Source organism: Micromesistius poutassou (assembly GCF_964030765.1).
Source record: "Micromesistius poutassou genome assembly, chromosome: 5".
Taxonomy (NCBI): Eukaryota; Metazoa; Chordata; class Actinopteri; order Gadiformes; family Gadidae; genus Micromesistius; species Micromesistius poutassou.
Window position 1 is genome coordinate 63,500 of NC_140275.1, and position 22,838 is coordinate 86,337.

General features: G+C 43.6%; 1 protein-coding gene across 1 annotated transcript in view; it reads right to left on the reverse strand.

Moving 5' to 3' along the window:
- Positions 1-6,169: 6,169 nt before the first annotated feature.
- LOC311343899 (uncharacterized protein) overlaps positions 6,170-22,838 on the reverse strand; it is a 37,484-nt gene continuing 20,815 nt past the window's right edge. Inside the window, exons 2-18 of the mRNA XM_084468869.1 lie at positions 19,167-19,222; positions 18,806-18,918; positions 18,179-18,253; positions 14,701-14,844; positions 14,549-14,626; positions 14,241-14,392; positions 14,000-14,054; positions 13,709-13,783; positions 12,684-12,786; positions 11,422-12,207; positions 11,005-11,337; positions 10,183-10,278; positions 9,210-9,379; positions 9,007-9,058; positions 7,087-8,688; positions 6,345-6,549; positions 6,170-6,257 (exon numbers count right to left, since the gene is read on the reverse strand). Coding sequence (XP_084324995.1) covers positions 8,552-8,688; positions 9,007-9,058; positions 9,210-9,379; positions 10,183-10,278; positions 11,005-11,337; positions 11,422-12,207; positions 12,684-12,786; positions 13,709-13,783; positions 14,000-14,054; positions 14,241-14,392; positions 14,549-14,626; positions 14,701-14,844; positions 18,179-18,253; positions 18,806-18,918; positions 19,167-19,222 — 2,425 coding nt within the window. The 3' untranslated portion in view covers positions 6,170-6,257; positions 6,345-6,549; positions 7,087-8,551. The remainder of the gene's footprint in view (positions 6,258-6,344; positions 6,550-7,086; positions 8,689-9,006; positions 9,059-9,209; positions 9,380-10,182; positions 10,279-11,004; positions 11,338-11,421; positions 12,208-12,683; positions 12,787-13,708; positions 13,784-13,999; positions 14,055-14,240; positions 14,393-14,548; positions 14,627-14,700; positions 14,845-18,178; positions 18,254-18,805; positions 18,919-19,166; positions 19,223-22,838) is intronic.

The window sequence follows — 22,838 nt, forward strand, 5'->3', positions numbered from 1 at the left end:
CAACTGTTGACAGACTGACCAAGCCCCCAACACAAATTCCACCTGACCTTCATTCCACTCAGAAATGCAATGAGTTTGCAGCATTTTATACTGATAAAATTGAAGGCATCAGACGCGCCATCAATGTCTCTACTTTAAACAAAAATGTTGGACTACCACCCTATTCAGGCAAAAGTAACATGACAATGACATGCTTTAATGTCATAGACTCTAAAACTCTTGTGGAAACTGACACAACTGAAGCCATCCACCTATTGCCTTGATACTTTACCTACCAACCACTTTAAGAATGTTTTTGCCTAGCAATAGACATATTGCAAATAGTTAACAACTCTCTCCAATCAGGCACTTTCCCAAAAGCCTTAAAAACTGCAGTTATCAAACCCTAGATGCCTCTATTATTAACAACTACAGACCAATATCAAATCTACCCTTCATAAGTAAAATCATTGAGAAAGTTGTCCTCCAGCAACTTAGTGACTTCCTGGCATCAACTGGTTGCTATGACACCTTCCAATCCGGATTTCGACCCCTTCACAGCACTGAGACCGCCCTTATTAAAGTTGTAAACGACATCCGTCTTAACACAGACTCTGGCAAAATCTCAATACTAATGCTACTAGACCTCAGTGCTGCATTCAACACTTTAGACCATACAATACTTTTGGACAGATTAGAAAACTGGGTGGGGCTTTCAGGCACAGTCTTAAATTGGTTTAGGTCCTACCTACAAAATAGGAACTTTGTTTCCATTGGCGACTTTGTTTCAGAATCAACAAACGTGACATGTGGAGTCCCACAAGGTTCGATCTTAGGACCCTCTCTATTCAACATCTACATGCTCCCACTAGGGCAAATCATGCAAAATAACAATATTGACCATCACTGCTATGCTGATGACACACAAATCTATGTATCTCTATCACCAAATTACTATCAGCCCATAGATCTGTTGTGCCAGTGCATTGAGCAAGTCAAAGACTGGATGTGCCAAAATTTCCTTCAACTAAATGAGGTCAAAACCGAGATAATTGTATTTGGTGCTAAAACCGAAAGGGCTTAAAGTTACCCAACACCTTCACTCTCTATCCCTGTAAACCTCAATCAAAGCCAGAAATCTAGGGGTTATCATGGATTCAGATTTACATTTCGACAGTCACATCAAATCAGTTACAAAATCTGCATATTATCACCTTAAAAACGTAGCAAGACTTAGAGGGCTCATGTCTACCGAAGACTTACAAACACTTGTACATGCCTTTATCACTAGCAAGCTTGATTAGTGCAATGGTCTCCTTACAGGTCTCCCAAAAAAAACTCTAAGGCAACTACAGCTTGTTCAGAATGCTGCTGCTAGAGTTCTAACAAAGACCAAAGAATTGGAACATATTACACCAATTCTTAAATCATTACATTGGCTCCCTGTATGTCAGAATTGATTTTAAAATCATGTTGCTAACCTATAAATCCCTACATGGTTTAGGGCCAAAATATTTAACTGATATGCTTCCACTACATAAGCCTTCTAGGCCACTAAGATCCTCTGAGACCAATCTGTTAATTATCCCCAGAGTCAACACGAAACATGGGGAAGCAGGATTTAGTTACTATGCAACAAATAGCTGGAATAAACTCCCTGAGGATTTAAGACTTGCCCCAACTCTGACAGCTTTTAACACAAGACTTTTATGTTTGCTTCAGCTTTCTGCTAAATCTTAAATCTACAATGCTACTATTTTTTTTTATTAGTAACTTTGCCTTTATTTTCTCACTTTCTAAAATGCATTTTTTTAACTGCCTTTCTAAAATGTTTTTTTTAAACTTTGCCTTTATTTTCTATCTATTTTACTTTTTACTTATCTATTATTTTCTTTTCTTTTATGACTGTTTATATGTGAAGCACTTTGAGTCTGCCTTGTGTATGAAAAGTGCTATATAAATAAAGTTGCCTTGCCTCCGTCCTGACCTCCTGGGGGGGGGGGGGGGTCATAACAAAAACTTTACAAATGATAACAAAAATCTAAACATTGACCTTGCTCTGCTCCCTCCTCAGACTCTGCCTGCTGCATCTCCCCTCTCTCCTCCTTTCCTCCCTCCTCCCACCCCCCTTTCTTTTAACCTAAAGTGAAAAAAAAAAAAAAAAAAAAACAATTATATATGGAAAATATATTGAAAAATATATAGATAAAAGGTATAGGAATGGTGTGCCAGTGCACCCAGAGTCATTTTGACTAACAAAAGCTGATTATTACATAAAAAACCTAACCCTAACCCTAAAAAGGAGTTCTACCCCTTGTACTAAAACATGCAGGACAAGAGGTGCTACTACTACCACTAGAGGGGAGTGTTTCCTGTTCTTCATTACTACCACTAGAGGGCAATGTTTCCTGTTCATTACTACTACTGGAGGGCAGTGATTCCTGCTCATTACTACCACTAGAGGGGAGTATTTCCTGCTCATTACTTCTCTCGCTCTCTCTCTCTTTGATGTCGCCGGCAGGGTGGTCACCAGTAGCGAACAGTGACTCTTAATCCTTGGCCCTCTGACCCCCCTTCCCCCGTTGCGAAAAAAGCAAACCACCAGCTTAGCTTACTGTGTCCTCTCTATAGTACTGCAAAAGTTACCTATGACAATTCCAGCTCTGAAACAAAAATGAATACGCTAGTCCAGCCTTAGCAATGCAACAAGCAAACAGCACAGAGGGAGTGAGAGTTATCACCAAAACTTAAGCTTAAGCAAAATGCAAATCCTCCTGACAAATAAGCGCATCATTACACAAGCTGTGTGTGCACTTCAGTAGAATATGACAACGGCCCCGGGCGCTTTTCCACCGACAGTACCAGGCACGTCGCGTTTCCATCTAAAAAAGAACCTCTTCAACGTGGGCGGGTCGTAGAAAAGAACCTCTCCGACATGGGCGGGTCGTCATTAGGTTTTAATCCCGGGAGACGGGATTCCCAGGAAATCTGAATCTGATCAAGACTATTTCCTGATTCCCGGGAAAGGTTATGATGGGAAATAAAATAAAAAAGTGCAATGACTGCGCGTCTATTGTTGTCATACGGTAACGTTGATCGAGGCGAAACTCGAGCCCTGGGAAAGGAATGACACAAAAACGAAAAAGCGAAACGCTGATCCGTGTTCCCCTCGGGAGCGGTCCGTGGACTCCAGCCACGCCGGACACACGCTGCGGTTTCTCACGGTCCATGGTTCTGAAGTCTGTCGCTGCTGTGTGCGCGCTGTCATGATACAGCGCGCACAGCATTACATGAAATGTTATGCACATTTACCGTGCATAATGAACGCTGAGTTGGTAAATTTACAGATTGACTGGTAATTCTGCACAATGACCGTTTTCCCAAATAAACCTTAACACAAAACAGTGGCAGAGGCAGCCAGAATAAAACCAGTTGGCACGGTGGCCTATACGTTTTAAATAACTAAATAACCCTTTGATGACCGCATTACTTGAAAACAAAGTCCATCCTCCTGTCCTTTTGGATGAAGTGGTTGATGGCGACTGATCCTCTGCTTTTAATTAAATTTACTTTTGCTGCTTGGTTGATCCCGTCATCCACGGGTATCGCGTATAGTTGGTGGAGTTGAAATGCCTTTCAAAAGCTTTGGTTTTCTGAACCAATTTTAGTTCTGTGTGGGTCTTCCTGTTACGACTAACTCCAACTTTTTATTAAAAGTTAACCTAGAAAACGGCATAGATAATAAATCAGAAACAATGTCCTCCTCCTCGGTTACGTTACTCGCGGCGGCTGCCATCGTGAAGTAAACCAGATCTTGCCCCATAAGCTAGTAGTGAGTTTATTGGCTTGTGGTTCGTGTCCCTCACAGCGGGCGTGTGTCCCTCCCTTCACATTCCAACACAACTTGAATAGGCAGGTTTGAAGGGTTTATTTCCTCAGTAACATTTTTGTTTAGATGTTGATTGTCAAATTATGAATTAATAAAATTAGAATATCTAGAATATCTTAGGACCTCTCTGAGGGCCTAGAGGGCCCTGACGGTTCCCCTCTGAGTTTAAGGATATATATATATATATAAGATACCTATTATCGGAAGCTACAGGTGGTTCGGGAGGAATCCTGTGGGGAGAGCTCCGGACAGGTTCTTTTCAAAAGAATCCTTAAGGGGACTATCCTGGCTGAGGGAAAACTGGACTGTTAAACTGCTTCCACCACCATCACTATTCCTGGATGCCGTCGTCTGCCGTTGGACATCGGTTACATGGACATTGTGCTCAAATCCAGGCAGTGGTAGGAACGACATTAAGGAGCCAAACCAGATTATTTTATTTTGTTACTTTTTTAATTCTGAGTACTCAGGTTTTCTCCAGTTTCTTCTTTTAGGTCTTGGGCCCAAGACAAACAAAAACTGACTACAGTTAAGTTATATTGTAAAGGTGAACACCATTAGAACGAATACAATTTATTTCCTTGAAAGTATATATATTTTTTGAATACATATGTTTTTCTCTCAAGTCGTGGTCTTGTGTTGTGTGGGTTGGAGGTCTCATTAATCCTATGTGTATTAGGCTACAAACCAAACTCCTTACCAATCGAATGTGAACCTAGAATCTCAAGTAACCTGATCAAATTTAGATATAGCATAGATACCCCATCTCTAGGGGTCACTGGAAGGTTACACATAGAACACAGTGCAATACATGACATTCTCGATAACGGCGCAACACGAAGAACAACATGATAACAGCCCTACACTCCAACAACCCTAACCCATTAATCCCACTTAACTAAACACCCTTAAACCACTCCAACAAATACAACAGGAACGTCTATTCAACCGCAATAGTGAATTCCCATGATCCCCTGCGCGGAACCCGAATAGACAACACAAACACAAATAAATGAATAAAATAATATATGAATAAATGATTTAAGATATACATGTGATGTTTCTGATTCATAAACGCAGAGATGATGATGGTGGACTGGACAGTGTGTTCGAGAAAATCGAGGAGGTTGTCCTGGCTGCTCAGGGTTTGTCTGAGGTGACTACTGCCATCCAGGGACTCTCTGACCTAATCAAGAGAAACACAACGACAACATTGGTGCTGACCGAAGAACAGACCATGACTGTGAAGGCTGCCTTCACTTGTCTGGTTTGCAAAGGTACATTTTGTCATTGAGTAGAATTGAATAAAACTGGTTATTTAGCCATCTCACAGCACTGACAAAGATAACATTGATATTTGATCTAATTTATTTTGTTGTAGTCATTTTAAAAGCTTCAAAGTGTCAATGCTCGTGGTGTTTTTTGTATGGCATGGAAGGATGCGATTGTATCATCTGGAGGCAGAGCAAGGACTCTCACTACTGCTGCTCAAAGGGCACCATGCTTCTGCCATATATAGGATCAATAACATCACAAGGATGCTTTTTGTAATGCTGCGGGACATCTGAATAACCACTGCTCCAATTAAAAAAACAACTAATAATCTTATATCTTCATGTATCTTGTATCTGTGTCTTGTATTACACTGTAATATTTATTTCTTATACTGGCAGGATGCATGCAAGATCCTGTATTTGCAACATGCTGTCAGAGCTTGGTTGGATGCAGATCCTGCACTACTTTGTGGCTTCAGGAATCATCACTATTTGTTTGAAGTGTAGAGCAGATGATTTTTCTGTCAACATTCACAGAGTTACTGGCCTTGCTGAAACAGTAAATGTCATTAGTTAATTGGCCCCTGAAGAGTAAATGCTGCATCTGTTCTTGTTCTTCTTTTGATAATGAGAATTGATGTTTGTTTTATGTTGCATTATGGTTCTCAGCTCAGGGTGGTTTTATAAGAGCTAGCAAATGTTGTTGATCTTTATCTGACAGGCTTTTCTATGAACCACCACACTGGTTTAAGCAGATTTGCTGTTGTCATTTTCATGTGGAGATACCCAAAGTTGGACTCAACATATTTTTTGAGTCTCTGTTCCATCATTGACAAGTCCTGTACACAAGCAGTTCTTGTTTTTCAGCAAAATAAATATTTCATTTATTTCACTAACAACTGAAAGGTCAGGGCAGTACTGGGCAAAGAGCTGTTCCACTCTCACTTTGTCTGCCTCAGACAGAAATGGGTCACTTCCAAATGAAGATATTCTGGTCAGGGATGATCCCATGTCCCTGTCGTACATGTCAGCTGCTACTGTGGCATCCGGAAGAAGATCTGTTGTGATCTTTCTTGGTGTTCCAGTCCCTGCCAGTTGATCTGGTATCCCTTTACCTTCAACACAAGCAACGTGTTTATTCAAAGGTAAAACACTTCTAGAACCTGTTACGGTGAATAACTTTTATGGAATATGTAACAAACCTGGGATCCTGTGAGCATTCCATGATTGCACAAATCTGTTTAAGCCAATCTCGAACATCTGGCAGGTCAGATTGGATGTGCAGAACGTCGTCAGGCTGTCCTCCATGTCTATTGCTTCCTGATCTTGTAGCTGTATCAGGGCCTCCTTCAGTGGGTAGTTCACCCTGTTATTGACTTCTGGCCACATCCTTTCCACTGTGTGATTCTGTAAAGAAAATAAGAGGTGGGTAGAAATAAATATACTCAATCATAATTAAAAGTCCTGAATTCAAAATTCTAGAATAAATATTATCTGCTAAATGTGCTGGAGTAACTATGTCACTATTCTTAAAAGTTGGACAATGTGACTGATTTATTATTAAATATGACATTAATAAATTGTTATTACCCATTATGTGGTTGGGTATATAATATTAGGCCTACAGGTGCATGGCATTCACAACCCTGACCCCCACAAACACAACATTTAGGACTAGGCTAGCCTACATAAGCCTACTTCATGGTGCATGGGCTGCTCTCAGAGCTCTTCCAATTTGGCATTCCCCTGCATGTACCCCAACTGAGGACAGGTAGCCTGTCTCACACACACACACACACACACACACACACACACACACACACACACACACACACACACACACACACACACACACACACACACACACACACACACACTTTGTCTACAGGCTACAGAAAATAGTACATGTTTGTTTTGTCATTTTTTAATATTAGGCTTTCTTACCTCAATTACTGTGCGAGAGACAATCAATGTCAGAAATTTGTCCTTTTCTCCTCATGTTATGGTTGGCAAGGAGTTTTCCAAGATTTCATGATATGTCTTTCCATTCAGGAACATATGTATAAGAGACATGTATGGCTCGAGTGAGGCCATTAGAAAACTGAAGATTTATAAAGTAATAAGTAAATTATGTTTATTATTTCGTTTTGGTTTCATTGTTTATTATAATTTCCGTTTTGAGCTGAAAATAGGAAAACAAACACCATTATTACATTTTTGGTGCATAAAGAAAAAACAGAAAAACAATATATTGACTTGTTTTTCCGTTTTTCGTTTGGATGAATGAATGTAATAATCAAATGATCGGATCATACACAGACTGTGCCAGTTCTCTTTATATAGACATTCTCTGTGATGACCAATATTTTTTTTTCATTTGTTTGTTTGGTAAATTGTTCTTCTACTGGTTTTCCTTAAGTTAAACCAATGAACATTGATTCAAGTTTGTTTTTGAATCTCAAAGTTAAAGGGATTATAAAAATTAGCCCCCTGCACATGCTTTAACCAAATGATTGGGAAATGTACACAATTAGTTTCCTGCAAGGAAAAACTACAACAAACAATATTAACTGTTTATCACCAGCCAAAATGAATCGTACAAACCATAATGATAGGTATGAGAAAAAACATGATCTATTACCATATGTCAATATACTGCAGAAATCAAATAGCTTAAGAAGAATGAGATTACAAACGTAATGTTATAAGAACAAATCACATTCATGAACAAAATGCAAGCTATTAAGTAATGGAGAGAGGAGAAAAGCAGATTCTAAAATCAGTGGTCGTATACGTCAACCTTTTGTCCTTTGTCATGTTGTGATGCAGGCTCTGAACACTACTGTGAAGCATTTAGAGAATCTGAGCAGACAACAGATGTCATTTCATACCCTATACAAAAAGCAATGACAATACTGTAACATAGGCCCTCTTTAGCGGTCTTCAATATAGGCATACTATTATTTAAGAGACAAAACTAAAAGTAAATATTTAGAATATTTCCGAGCAGGTCTCACAATCTTAACCTCCACACATTTACATTTAAGGCATTTAGCAGACGCTTTTATCCAAAGAGACTTACAATTAGATTCAGACCACTACACATTGGATTAAAACAAATTAATGTTTGCATCGGAGAGTGAATTTTAAATGGTTGAATGAAAAGTTAAAGCCACACTTGAAATATGCACAAACAGGACTCCACTAACTCAACAGGGATTTGCTCATTGTGTTCCACTCACATGTCTATATTTCTTTAGGGCTGTGTGTGACACTGTCTTATGGATTTAGTAATGTATTGCTCTGCAAATACATCTCACAACATATATAACATTACAGTGCTTGAATAATGTAAAAAAAAAAGGTGTATGTTATGATAAATGAATGGGGGTGTGGGTGTGTTGTTGTGTTAAATATGTTCCACATAGTTGGCGGGGAACAGGCCTTGTTGGCCGTCTTTGCTGCAGCCGCTCCACCATGCCTCGTCCACCGTCTCCACATCACTGATGATGTCGCCGGGCTCGAAGGAGATCTCAGATTCGTCTGCTGTGAATATATATATACACACACACACACACACACACACACACACACACACACACACACACACACACACACACACACACACACACACACACACACAAATACATAAAAAGCCTCACAGACAATTACGAAGTAGATACATTAGATACAAAAATAGACAAAAGTAAGACAAGTTGTGGGATCTCATTCCTTGACATGCAACAAACATATATATATATATATATATATATATATATATATATACACACACACACACACATAAAAAGCCTGACAGACAGTTACGAATGTATGGGACAAGAAAGAAATAAAGAAATCACGTACCAGCCTGGTAGTCGTAGAGGGCCTTCACACACATCTGTGTCTCCATCATTTCCTGAATGACAAAGGAAACTGAGTGGGAGTATCACAATTACATTCATCAAAGTTCTCTGAACAATACAAATTGATGTTAAAATAAAAAGCGTTCTGTGCGCTAAAAGCTTTATCCATGTCACCGAACAGGAAGTGTGCTGTTGTAACGCTACCTCTTGTCCATTTTCATAAAACTCCACTTTCTCCTCCTTCTCCTTCTCCTCCTCAACTTCCTCTTCCTTCTCCTCCACTTCAATGTATTCTCCCTTGACTGGTTGGAGGTGGTAGCACACAGCCAGCTCTGGGGAGCTGAGCTCTGTGTCCGATGGACTCAGGGATTGTTCTGGAGAAAGTGCATCAAAACATTCAGGCTTAATAACACAATGCAATATGATAGTACTTGATTGTCAGAGCAATTTGTCTTTATTTGTCTTGCATCCCAGCAGCTATTTTTTACAAACATCAGACAAGACATCAGGACAGGACCCAAATAAAATTAAAATACATACATTCATCATAACATTACAACAACAGACAGCAACATTTTAGGCCCATTTGGTCTGGGATTAAGTTTGAGGATTGACTGGTGAGCAAAAGAGTGCTTTAGGGCGTATTCACACCAGGAAAGTCCTTTAGTTCGCTCTCTTTTGGCCCAAAGAGGAGACGGGGTCCGATTGCATATCGGACCCAAATATCCAATAGACATTCCGTCTCCTCTTTGCGGGTGCCTGTTACGTCCAAAGAGACGTATGATTTTTAAAACTGGATCGGACCAAGGTGCAGTCGCTTTCACATCTCAAGCGAAACGTACCAGGGTTCGTTTGGAAGCGAACCGAGACCACCTCTCTGGCTGGGTCTCGGTCCGACTGTTTGGTCTGCACCAGAGTTCGATGGTTTGTATTCACACCAGCCTAAAAGGTCCGCACCAGGGATTGTTTTGGTTTGGTTCGAACCAAACAAGGCAGGTGTGATTACGCCCTTAGTCTAACCTTTCTGAATGTTGGAACCCTATATCTCCTATATCTATAATACTTAACGTGTGCATTGAAAACATAGCAGGATGTAGGGTATTTGATACAGCGTAGTGTACTACACAGTATATCATAGTATCACAGGCCTGTTTAAAAATATAATTTAGAGGCAGACCTATGCCGGTTTCTTCCACAGTGTCCCTGTTTGTGAAGCCATTGGTTGGTACAATCACCGTAGCCTGTGTGATTTGCTGTCCATTTGTTTCCGTATCTGCAATTAGAAAATTATTTGAATGTATAATTTGGCGCATTTCCACTGGAGGGTGCGGGTCAGTTAAGTCTGCAAAGGTGCGGCACGGGTTGCGTTTTCACCGCCAAAAGTGGGCGTGATCCGGACTGAGCCGTATTGAGCTGCTCGTCTCGCAGTACTCCTCCTCCGTTGGGGTACTGAGACGCCTGAAAGGGTCCCGGCAAGTTTGAGCTACACACGCCGTCCGTTGATTGGTCGACAGAATCACTTCCGTGCGACAGGGGGATAATTACAAACAAACACAGTACCCGCAAGGTATTTCTGGACAACGGCGAAAGCTTTGTTTATTGAAGAAAATGCTGCGCAAAGGTTTGCTGTCCTTCTTGGACGTCCTACATTGTTGCTCTTTGTTCATTGTGCGCGTTCTTCTTTTTCCTTGGATTTATTAGCAGGCTACACGGTGTCGGGCTGCTATGAGATCACGATGCTTACGTAGCTGCCGTGGCTATCGCCGTCCGGCTTAAACCCCGCCCACCATAAGGGTACTGGTGGCGGTGGAAACGCGAGCCATAACTGAGCTGGGCTATACCGCACCCTCACTACTGTTGACGCGTGTTGTCCGAAGCGCACCCGCCGGTGGAAATGTGCCATAATATGTATTTTTTGCAATTCTATATCCTTATTAATATATCCTTTCAAAGTTACATTGAAAAGATACAAGATGAGAACAAGAAGAGAACGCTGTACCGGCCACGTCTAGCTCCGGCTCTTCCACCAAGTGGACCAACATGCTTGAGTCTTGTGGGGGCAGAGCACAATGCGGTAGGTCGTTCTCCAGTTCCTCCATCACTATTGGTTCTTCCATAGCAGCCTCTGGTTCTATTTCCTGGGCCGTTGGCTCCTCTCTCTGCGCTGCGACAGGCTGACCGTGTGGTGGGGCGGTAGGGGGGGGTTGGGGCTCTGGCGTTGGGTCATCGTCACCCTTCCTTACTTCATCCTCCTCTTCTTCCTCCACCAACACAGCCTGTGCTATGTAGCTTGAGTCCAGCTCAGTGTGCACCGGAGTGGCCACATGGAGGTCTGGAGGTGGGACACAGAAATTAATTCAGTACAAGTTGAAGACGTATGAAGGGGGCATAAAGCTAAACCAATCAGCTTCCCCACCTCTGTTGGCCAGTGGAGCACTGGGCGCCTGTGGCCCTAGCTCCACCTCAGCCTGGCCTGGGGAGCAGGGCGGGGTCAGGGGGGGCTGGTCCGGGCCGAGGGCCTGGGGGCAGGGCGGGGTCAGGGGGGGCTGGTCCGGGCCGAGGGCCTGGGGGCAGGGCGGGGTCAGGGGGGGCTGGTCCGGGCCGAGGGCCTGGGGGCAGGGCGGGGTCAGGGGGGGCTGGTCCGGGCCGAGGGCCTGGGGGCAGGGCGGGGTCAGGGGGGGCTGGTCCGGGCCGAGGGCCTGGGGGCAGGGCGGGGTCAGGGGGGGCTGGTCCGGGCCGAGGGCCTGGGGGCAGGGCGGGGTCAGGGGGGGTGTCGTTGGAGGGGAGGGCGGCGGCGTGGTCGCCCCTGCGTGGGCGGGTGAGTCGCTGTCCTCTCCTGGGGGACGGGAGGCCAGGAGCGAGGCGGGGGACGCGACCGGAGCGGGATCGGCCGATGCACTGTGGCGACGGCGCTGGTGGTGGGGGGTAACCCCGGGAGACGGGAGGCTGGCCGGGGCCGGGGGACCACAGTGCGCGGGGGAAGGGGGCGGGGACATGGCCGGGGACGGGCGTCTCTGGGGTGAGGGACGGAAGTCGGGACTGGTGGGCGGGGAGCGGAACATGGGAGAGGCAGGCCCGCGGGAGAAGGGGGAGGGGAACGGGGGGGTGCGAGGGGAGCTGGTGGTGCTGTCCTCAGAGGCCTTGGAGAAGATGAAGGCCGTGTCCGTCAGGCTGCGCTGGTAGCGCCGTGCCGGGGGTCTGCCTGCACACAGCGGGCCCAGAGGAAAGAGCGTCACCCTCACACAATACATCTAAACATTACACCACCAGGTGGGATGAGCCGGTACGAGCCCTTTGAAAATCTGCCTCTTCTGACATCACAAGTGTGCGCGTCCACCTAGATGTATGACGGATAGATGAGCAACGTTTGCTACAGTCCACTGGGTCGGCTGGTAGACTGATCTATTCAGCACACATCTAGTTGGACACGCCTACTTGTGATGTCAGAGGAGGCAGATTTTCAAAACGGCTTCTCACACCTGGTGGTATTATACTGTATGTCACCTTTTAAGGATGATCTCTCTCACACACACACACACACACACACACACACACACACACACACACACACACACACACACACACACACACACACACACACACACACACACACACACACACACACACACACACACACACACACACACACACACACACACACACACACAACCAACCAACCTGTGCGGGGAGATGTGGGGCTGAGGGGGCTGTTTGACGAGGAGAGCTGTCTGAAGAAGTCCCGGGGGTTCATGGAGCGTTGGGACACCAGAACTGCTGCCTCCTGCAGGTTAGTATGTATAGATATCTATTATATCACACAACAATAAGACATACAGTTCTCTATGGTTGACTGGTAATACTACTTAATTCAGTTGTTCATATTTCTCGATATGAGAAAAAATGAAAACATTACTTCATAACTAATCCTAATTATTTGCCTGGGAAGCAGACAAATCTGCAAGATGATGTTCTATTTGCTCTGGCATATGAGACTGTCCCCCTCCTGTTCAGACAGCTGTCCAGCAGACCTGGCCCGGGCCAAACACAATGATGATTGTACAAGTACAGTCATCGTATCTAATATGGGGGAGTTTGATTCAATGAGTGTACAGAGTAGCGGAACGCCCTTGGGGCATTTTCAAAAACAACCCAGATGGCTGCCGCTGATTGGTCACCTTGTTGTAGGACTGATCTGAGGTTCCAGCCTAATAGGCATTTGTAAATTGGTCTGCCGATGTCAGGCTACATCATTATGCTTAATGTAATCCTCTTCAAAGCAATCATTCAATGTACTTTTTTTGTATTTTGCCCAATAAATGTTGGCAGCTTTGTCTTTTGTCTGCTGTGACTCCATTTCATCGGGTTAGGGTTAGCCAACATGAAGTCACTCTAAACTTAAATCCAATTTGATCTGATTTCTCATTCCTCTCTTTACTGAAACATTTTCACTGACATTACAGTAACGATCATTATTCCCTGTTAGGTATTATGTTGCAATTGTATGCTCTTTGAGTTTTTGTTGTCTGGTTGTTTGCTTCTGTATTGTTCTGTTCTGTGTATCTTGTTTGTATGTGTGTAATGTTTTTGGGGTATTGTGTTCAGAACCCCCTCAAACGAGATGGTACATCAAAGGGTGATAAGGAGAAAAAAGGGCTTAAGTGAAAAGCACATTGGACAGCGCTGTGATTATGAGGAAGACGTACCGCTGCCATCTCTATGGACTCACTCCTCTTCAGACGCGCCCTCATGTGGTCCTCATGCTCCTTCTGCTGCTGCACCTGCCAGCATGGGACCACACACTCAACGGACGCACAGCTAATGGCCACATATATGTTGTATGTAATAAAGACATGGGTACACCTACACACGGTTTCTCATGTCTTCACATAAACACATTTACACACGTTAATGTGCAGACACACACAAGCACATGCATACCCACAAACACACACACAGACACACACACAAAAAAACACATACAACTATGCACTCACCCATCTTGATTTCTCATGCCCGCGTAACTCTTCATCTATCTGTGCCTCTTTTCTCCTGAGAATTAAACATTGGTAATGTTCATCAATAAGGGTTATTATTGTACTGGATTTACTGATTTGTTACCTTGTGTTCTTTCTGCTGACCTTATTGTGCTCACTTAAAGCAGTACACGGGGCAGCCAGTAGAGGGTGCTAAATGAACAACAGTATGAACACATGGCAACTCGGTAGCTTTTCAAACCTCTGCTCTTCAATCATCTGGAGCTTTTCGTTCATCTTCCTATCTCTCTCGTCGGCTTCCCTGCGTTCGTTCTGAACTCTTTCCCTCTCTAGACGCCTTCTGTCCTCCAGCATGCGCCTCCGCTCCTCCTCCTTTCGCTGCTCCTCCTCGCGCTGAGATAAACCGTCCGAGAAAAGAGGGGGGAGGAATTTAACTGGTGAACTTTAACTCGTTGGTCAGTTTGCTGACCTTAAAGGGTACCATCCTTCCTGCCGGATCACATTTCAACGATTCAAATTGTTCAGTCCATATAAGGCATTTCTTTTCACCTCTGCACATGCCCAGAAGGAGTCTCTGTTGATTCTCCTCATCTCCATAGCAGCGTTTGTTTTTCTGTAGTTGGTGCCCTGAAAAAAATGTGATTTTACTATAGTCCTCTGTCTCCCCCTAATGGACAAATAGGACATTGCAAGAAACCCACCACTGTCTCTTCTTTCTCTGCAGACCGGGAGCTCCTTCTGACTCGCTCCATGGGCGCTCGAGCTTGAACTTTACTATGCTCGGCTGCAATCAACTCCTCTGTGATATCGTCCACCTTCTCTGCACTGATAAACACATGGGACTCCTAGGAACAGAAAAACAGCAGTGTGAGGAACAGAGGGAGCTTTGACACATTGCTTAAATCCTGAACAGGCACTAACAACCACTGAAGTGGTTGTTAGTGCCTGTTCATCTTATTGGTCTGTCATGAGCCCTCACCTTAACCCTACTCTGTCATCATCGTCATCATTCAGAGTGTTGAAAGTGAGCCACCTTCTCCACAATGGAGGCTTTTTAGCCTTGTTTTCATTTGTCAGAATTTAATCCAATGGCTCATTCACCGGTTTCCAGGCTTTGAGATCAACATACAAAGGTGCGTTGGTAACCGATCAGCCCGGTTGGTGATTCAGAACTTATATAAACAATGACAGAGATCGTTAATATGTTTCTTCTTTGTCCTTCAGTGGCCTAAAGTGACCGCATCTTATGTGTGTGCGCAAGAATGGCAGTGTGTGTGTGAGTGATGTCAGTGAGTGAGTGGACGAGCGAGGAGAGAGAGCGGTAGCGTGTGTCAGTTTAGTGAAGTAATGAACCAGTCCGGTTGTGTCTGTGCAAACATGTACTGTAAAGTTAGTGAAACTAAGAATAAAGTACCCAGCCTGTCAAGAATCGGTGGCTGCTTCATTCCGACCTAAAATCAGCAGAGCCACTGCTGGTCAAAGTGAAGGGTGTTAACCCAAGAGAACATCGGCCCTGGAGGGAACGTCTACCTTGTGCTCCTTGACTACGGTCTAGGAGCCGACAGCAGGATAGGCCAAGTTGTTTAATTGTTCATTCCAAGTTTGCATCCGTAGCCAATTGAGGCCAAATGAAACGGGATGTTTGAATTAAGGATGTAATTGCCTCAATCTCCTCCGCCGTTTCTATATTTTCTATTTTTTTTTTAATCACTGTAGTCTATGCTATGTTTGCCCATGGTTAAATGAATGTTTAGGCCTACTAGAAGGTTTTCGAGCAATGTTTTATTCACAGACTGCAATATTTTTTAGAACGCTGTCATGCACCTGTGCATGAAATGGAAAATTGATCTCTGAGCAATCGATTTCAGCACGTTCTTTCTGAACAGCGCCGTGTACGAACAACGTAAAGAGTGTTTCCTAAGAGGCCGTTCGGGAACCACGCCTATAGAGGTAAACAACTTTGATAAGTCTAAACATAGGAGTCTTCGTAGCGCGCTAAGAGTGGACGTTATCGAAAAACCAGGCCCAGATCAATCGAACTGACACACGCAAATCCAGATTCACATCCAAAGCATCACACACACACACACACACACACACACACACACACACACACACACACACACACACACACACACACATGTACAAACAGCTGAGAGCTAGTCTTGACACACCCCACTCACTACCAGCTGAGACTTGTGATAGGATGGAAGGCTGGATGAAAGTAAGAAAAAGAAAGAAGAATGGGTTAGGGTTATAAAAGGGTTATAAAAAAGAAGAAAATACCAAAAGTTCCCCTCACACAGGGGGGTGTGCTTTTATTAAAAACATGCCATGCTGATTCCTCGTACCAGAACTTGTATTTTTCTGAGAATATTTATAGTATAATATTTTGTTGGGTGATCTCCTGTCTTCATAACGCAACATAAGAGACACACACCACGCTGTTATACTGCTCCTCCCCAAAATATGAATAATGTGAACTCTGGGTTCTGAAGTTCTATGAACCTGCAGTGAACGTTCTCCCACTACTGACAGAAAGGTGCCATCTTTATAGTTGAAATACCCACTCTGGGCCATCTCCAACTTTATTCTCTGGTTCCTCTGCGGTTTGCTGAGAATATGCTAGAATCATGGTTTTCTATTTCATTTGCTGGAGACCATTCATTGACTGCTGCAATAAAATGCAAAACCAGAATTAAACATACAACAATGTTATCTGGTGGTATCATTCACAGGAAGCTGCGAGTACAAATGCTGGTTGATTTATTAACAAACACATGTTACAAACAGAACATATCTGGGGAGGTAAACACGGTTCCTGCTCTGACGGCTGCTGGTTTTGAAAGGCGATTCTAGAATCAAATGTTATCTGGGGAACAGTAAGCAATTTATTTTCATTGCTACCAGATGGTGTTTGCAGACAGGGGTATGACACATATCCTCGCCTCCTATTTCACCAGCATTCCTTGATGTCTGAAAATAACTTTGAAACAGAACGATAACGGCGGGTTGAGTGTCGAGTGCTCAGAACGCTTTTTGAGAGGCGGCCCCAACTCCACAGGACGTGGAGAGGAAGTCAGCCAGGGGATACACAGTCCTGCTCATAACCAGGGGATACACAGTCCTGTTGGGTGTGTGTGTGCACGTGTGTTTCTGTTATCAGCCTATTGCGAACCAAACCCACCAGAACAAATTAAATTCTGACAATATATTTAACACACACACACACACACACAGTTTTTTCTTGAACATATTAAAAGTATGTCACAGTTGTGTCTGCTCTCTCCAGAGTGCTCCACCGCTTGGGGTTTGCCTTTATATTGAAACGAGTGAACCAGGGAGGTTGACCCGAAGGTTACGCTCAACCCCTGAACCAACTCCAGGTTAAATATGAAGTGAAGGCTAAATCAGAGGCAGCCAACAAGCGCGTTTACATCCATCGGGTTTTGCTGCTACTCTCACAGCTTGAGCTCGATTCACACATCTGCTAACACAACATGAAACGCACATTTTAGAGGCTTCGTGTTTTGTTTGATCGTTTCCTTTTCACTCCATTGCCAACATTTCCCCCGAGTCCTTTTTCTCCCACTTCCCTCCGCTGCTGTCACAACCAGTGTGGCAGCTCTGGTTTGGGAATTTGTCTGTCGCCGGGGGCAACGCAAACGACACAATGGCGCTTCCACCAGAGGCCAGGCGCCCTCACCCTCGGAATAATAGTGAGAGTGAGAATAACCGCATACGCACCAACACTGACGCAACCCACACAACAGGAAGTGCAGAGCAGGACAGGAAGCACTCTGGAGACAATGCAAGGTAAACTTCCGTGTGTAAATATAGTGAATGTGTGTTTCTCTCAAGTCAGAATTGGAAGTGTTGTAAAAAATACGGAGAGATGAGAAGGAATGGAAATAGGAGTGGCCAGGTGGTGTGTAGTAGCTATGGCATACACTTGAGTGAGGGATTGTGCGTGTGTGCATGAGGGTGTTTGTGCAAGTTTCCATCTTCAACACTGAACCTGCCTGTGTAATTCGTTGCCGTGGAGACGGTTTCATCAAATTTCAGTGTACTTGTACATGTACATTGACAATAAAGATCATTCATTGATTCATCACAACCCAGAGGTGAGTAATGCAGGGCTATCTGACCAATCAGTGAGTCCGCGGCTATCAAACCTACCTTGAAGAAGTTCCTGATGGCGACCATGTGGCTGGAACATTCCGTCCTGCGGTAGTCATCCACATTTTGACCCATCTACAGACCCACACAGAACCCCATCAGACCCCTCACACAGATTCCATAGCCTCTTTTTCAGCAGTATCGTAGTACTGCTGATAAGTAAAGTTGTGATACAAGAACTTTCAAAAAATGGCAATAACTATTCCAATCTATTCCAAAACTAAAAGTGAGTGTGGACCAACCAGCCCCAGAGTCCAATCAGACTTGGGTCAGGTAAGGCTGCTTAAACCAGCCATCATCCACACACACTCCACAACATTTAAAACACATAATTTCAGAGCTGCAGGAAGAATGCATTAATCCATCTGCAAGGACATAGATTTATTTGAATTTTGGCCATAGATTTATTTGAACACGTTTGCTTATGTGAATTGGCCACAATCCTCAACCCTGTGATAGTGTAATCCTTTTGGTTTTATTAACATATTTCTTATCCTTTTTGTGTTGTTTCCCTTGACCGTGTAATGACATTTCACATCAGTAAAACAGTTATAAGTATGAATCAACATTGATTGATTGACTTGGAAGTTTGATGAGGCCGTGATTAATGTGGGTGGTTGAACTCACCCAGCTGATCATAGCGATGCACTGGCCTCCTGTCTCCGCTGTCCCGACTCTGCACAGACCATACTGGGGCTTGGCCATGTGAAACTTTCCTGCCAGCTCTGCCACACCACCCGCTGGAGCAATAAGAGAGCCACAGGGGTTAATGTGGGAAGGGCAGGGCAGAAGATGGTATCAAAATAAAAAGGAAAACTGAAATACACTGAAACCATATTCAATATTCAATAACCATTAGGTGACAGACCAATACAATTCAGATCAAAGTGAAAGTGATTTATTGTTTGTGTCTTTGCTTCCAGATAGTCTTGGTCTGAACTTGCTTATGAGGAACATGATTCCTGTGTTATAGTCTGAGCTCCCTTACCTCCAGAGTCTGCCAGTTTGAGCTTGTTGCTGATTCCTTCATATGTGAACAAAGCCCTGTGGACAGAGAGGCAGATCAGCAGACTGTACTCAACAGAAAAGAGCACAGGAGTGTGTGTGTGTGTGTGTGTGTGTGTGTGTGTGTGTGTGTGTGTGTGTGTGTGTGTGTGTGTGTGTGTGTGTGTGTGTGTGTGTGTGTGTGTGTGTGTGTGTGTGTGTGTGTGTGTGGAGCATGGATAAGCTTTGCTCAGTATGAATCTAAAACAACAACAATATCAATTAATAATACTAATAATACATTTTATTTAAAGGCGCCTTTCATGGCACCTACATTAGAAAAACAGATACAAAAAAGATACACAAGAAACAATATAAAATAGAACCGCAAGCGGTGATAAACATGGTCCGAGCTAAATAAAGTCAAGAACACACTAATGGAAGATATATACTGTAAATATGACATAATTATGAAGGATAGATGTTGATGTTCCCCTTAATGCCATACTGTGCCTTGCCTTTCAGGTGAGTGGGCTGCAGAGCAATGGCCAAATGACATATACATTATTCTCTAATCAGGATTCAAACTCTCAACTTAAGGATCACCAGTACAAGGAATTATCCGATGAGCCACTGAAAAACCTGAACTGGAGCCTCATTCACATGGTGAAAATGTCTGTTGATAAGCACACACCATCAAGAAAACTCCAAGCACACATTTCTCAAGTGATTTAAGGGCTTTCTTAAAAGCATATACCTGAAAAATCTTTGATTTGCACTGTTAATGCTATCCACCTAATGATATTCGTATGGTAGTTATACAACAACAAAATGGTCATATAAGAAAAATGGGCTGAGACTGTGGACGTTTCACTTTGCCACTATGAAATTGTGGGAAAAGTAAAAGAATTTAGGGCATAAGAGCAGGGCCATAATGATGCATCTGATTCTAGAGATTAATATAATGAAATAATTGAGTTGAGTCCAGGTCAATCTGGTGAGGAGAAATAAGCCTAATTCATGATTTTTTTACAATAGCGCCACCTTTGGGTGCAGTACCACAAATTTGGGTTTATGGGTAGTGGGGGTTATTGGTAACCATACCTGAACATTTAAAGAGTTTTTGACTTACGGTATAGGGTGCAGTATGACTTTTACAGAATTTGGGGGAAAAAATTAACAGTACAGAAACAATAGGGGACCAAGCAGCTTCGCTGCTCGGACCCTAATAATAAAGTGCTCATAATTACCCACACAAAGATGCTCGCACATACACAAACACACACAAGCACAGACACATGTGCACACCTCCCCCACACAAACATCTGCGTGTGTCACATACATTTGCATATATGTGTTTCTTCTTCAAATACACGTGGTCTCTGCATCATACACACACACACACACACACACACAATGTCTCTTCATTTGGGACGCATGCACTCATTTAATTTGGTCCTTCTCTTTCTCTCTTGTTCTTCCATTAATCTCTCTCTCTCTCTCTCTCTCTTGGACAGGTGCTATGTTGAATGTATATCTGCGTCTCCAGGTTGGCCAGGGATGTCTCTCTCTCTCTCTCTTTTCCTGTCCTTTAACCCTCGTTCGTCCATGGGGCAGTGAGACACAATAAGTCCCATTCATAGTGTTGTGCCTCGCCGTCCGTGGGCTCCCACCTGAGTGTTCAGTCAGGGCTGTTCTGCGCTACCGTTTACGACATATGACAGGAAGAAACCTGTCCCCCTGCTCTTCAGTCAGTCAATCAGGCTTTGTAACATAGCAACCGTGCAACAACTCAACCACGGCTGTCAAGAGTTGCATTTTCAAGTGTTATTTTAGGTAAAAAAAGAGAAAAGTAAATCGGATGAATGAATGCTATTGAGCATTGTGAAGCAAAGACCAACCTATGCCCTGTAATGCAATGTCTATATAACTATTGAGCTATTTAGGAGATAAACAGTGATGTCATTCGTGAGCAGATAGGGATTTCAAATCCTGAACCTTTGTCTGAGTCCCATCTGAAAGGTTATGGGTTTAGAAACACATGTTAAAAAAACACGAACATAACATCTTTGTTCAACTTTCTTCCCCTGATCAGCTTTGAGCATTTGGCAGCAAAGCGACACAGGGAGCAGACAGCCAACGGATCCTAATTCAATCCTAGTTTCAGCAGTTGGGGTTGAATTCTGTTTGTACGTGACCTAGAGAAGGTAACATTGTCACCGCTCGACTGGTCTGCTGCAAGGTCATTGCTCTTTTGGCTTGAATGGTGATTGAGTTCCTCTCTGAAGAACAGTCGGGATGTGTCGACAACATCTGGAACAAAGCATCAGCGCAGAAGGTCTTGAGTCCCTTAAAACGAGCCAAAGGTGAGCTGTACTGAGTGCATGTGTTATACTATACACTTTACTACTACACTACTGTATACTGAAGCACATTCTCCATGCATGTTTGTACCACTGAACTGTGACTCCATCATCAGATGACTGAGAGGGAGAGAGTGTGAGTGAGGAACAAAGGGAGAGAAAGAAGGAGAGAGAGAAAGAGAGAGGGGGAGAGAGAGGGATTTTTTCTACAAAATAACATTTCCAAAGGCACTGACCTCTCAAAGGCATCTATAAAAACACGTGCAACCTTGAACAAAGGCTGACAGCACGTCTGAATAGCCTTTCTGAATCACTCTGTTATTATTTGTTCTACAATTACGCTCTGTCTGTCTAAAGGCCAGAGAGCAACACAAACCAGTCTAAGTGTGTCTGTGCGTGCTTGTGGGAGGGGGGATACGCATCTAGATGTGTGTATGCGTCTGTGTGTCTGTGTGTCTGCATCCAGGCATGCGTGCGTGTGTGTTTGTGTGTGTGTGAGAGTGTGTGTGTGCGAGATACATGCACATACACTCATACACATAAGCAGGGACACAATGAGCATGCTGTATTGACACGCCAACGTGAATGTGTGCATGTGTGATTGAATGGGTGAATGTTAGGCAATATAGTGCTTTGGGTATAAGCGCTATATAAATGCAGTCCGTTTACCATATTATATACATATGTGAGTCTGTTAAGCAGACTTTAGTGTACTACCATCCGTCTGTTGATCATGACCATCATATACTGTACACGGTTTTTGAACCATAGCTACATGCTATTATGGTACCTAGCCACATGCAGTAATAGCATGATTCTGGGTTCTCCTACTGATCATTCACACCACGCAGTCTGCTGGCATCAGTGGAGCCCAATATCCAGACCTGAGGAAGGAGCTTATGTTATACTGTGATTAGCCCTGGTGGCATTCCTGAAGGTCATGGTCCAAGGTCACAGGGCCTCTGAAGGAGGCTTAATTGCATGCGCATATTCTCCACCTCCACAGGCTGGCGGCCCACAGCTGGAGCTCTGCTGCCCTTTTGTTCAGAAGATAGCAGCAGAGGAAGTGGGTTTGCATGATTTAATTAGATGATATTGTATCCATGATTCAGCCTAAATGCCTGAATATACTTTTAAAGATAAGAAAATGTCATCACGTGCAACATAAAGCATGACGGCCATCCAAGTGAACGAAAGAATGAGCACAAGCCATAAATGTATGTTGTTATTTTTAGTTTGTCTGAATACGTGGGGCCAGTATGCTGACAAACATGCTATTCATTTCTTGCTAAAGGTATCCCATCTGTGTGCAA